Below are 929 nucleotides of genomic sequence, written 5' to 3'. Positions count from 1 at the left end.
AGGGAGCGCGCCGCCCCTGCGCGGCGTCCGGCTTTATGCGGGCATTTCCCCCCCGACCTGCCATTCTTCGGCCCCGCCCCGGGGCCTGCCTGCACACGGAGCGCTGGGGGAACGTGGTCATGCAGCTCCCAACCTGACTACGAAGGGCCGAGGGATGTTTCCCCCCCCCCCCCTGCCCTCCTGGGCGCGCCTGCTCCAGGACGATCTCACCGTGCCCTGCGGGCCCTGCTAACGGGCACATGTCTTGATCCCGCCCCCGGCCGACAATGCTCCCATTCCCCCCCCCCCCCATCAGCCGTGGGAGGCGGGCGGCACGGGAGGACACGACAAACTGGGGAATGGGCTGGCAGGGCCTTTCTTTCGGTTTGCGCACATTGAATTCGAGGGCAAGTGGCTGCCCGTGACCAACCGTCGCCATCCCCCCCTGCCCCCTATCGACCCCCTTCCGCCTGCTTCTCCCTCTCCCTCGCACTTTCTCCGTCGCACCCACCCAACCCAGCCACCTGCCTGTCGCCCTTCCCTTGCCCGTATCGCGGTCCGCACGAGACACCATGAGAGGCGGTCGTCGTTCGGGCGGCCGGTCGCGGTCGCGGTCGCGGTCACGGTCGCGGTCGAGCTCGCGCAGCAGCAGCAGCAGCCGTCATCGCGCCAGGGCCCGGACCCGGCGCAGGTATTACGCCTCGCGGCCACGCTCCTACCACTACTCCCATCAGACCCCGAAAACGCCGGGTACCTTCCCGTCCGGCTGTCGGCGCTTCTGCACAGCCATCTGGTGCTGCAAGGCTCATGTTGCTGAGTACGCCCAACACCATGTCGCCCTTGACCAAGGGGGGGGGGGGGGGGTGCTCGTCTTCTTTTTCTCCTTCTCTTCCTTCTTCTCTCTCTCCCCCCTCCTTCATCCCCACCTCTCTCCCCCTCCCTCTACCCCC

The 929-nt window shown here is 68.1% G+C and overlaps 1 protein-coding gene across 1 annotated transcript in view; it reads left to right on the top strand.

Annotated features, from left to right (window-relative positions):
* Positions 1 to 378: 378 nt before the first annotated feature.
* H696_02583 (hypothetical protein) overlaps positions 379 to 929 on the top strand; it is a 5,235-nt gene continuing 4,684 nt past the window's right edge. The window contains exon 1 of the mRNA XM_009496494.1: positions 379 to 796. Within this exon, the coding sequence (XP_009494769.1) occupies positions 552 to 796 (245 nt within the window). The 5' untranslated portion in view covers positions 379 to 551. The remainder of the gene's footprint in view (positions 797 to 929) is intronic.

The sequence above is a fragment of the Fonticula alba genome (assembly GCF_000388065.1).
Source record: "Fonticula alba strain ATCC 38817 unplaced genomic scaffold supercont2.4, whole genome shotgun sequence".
In the NCBI taxonomy this organism is placed as follows: domain Eukaryota; order Rotosphaerida; family Fonticulaceae; genus Fonticula; species Fonticula alba.
Note: the sequence above shows the minus strand (reverse complement) of the source record. Positions and strands in the feature narration are given on the sequence as shown.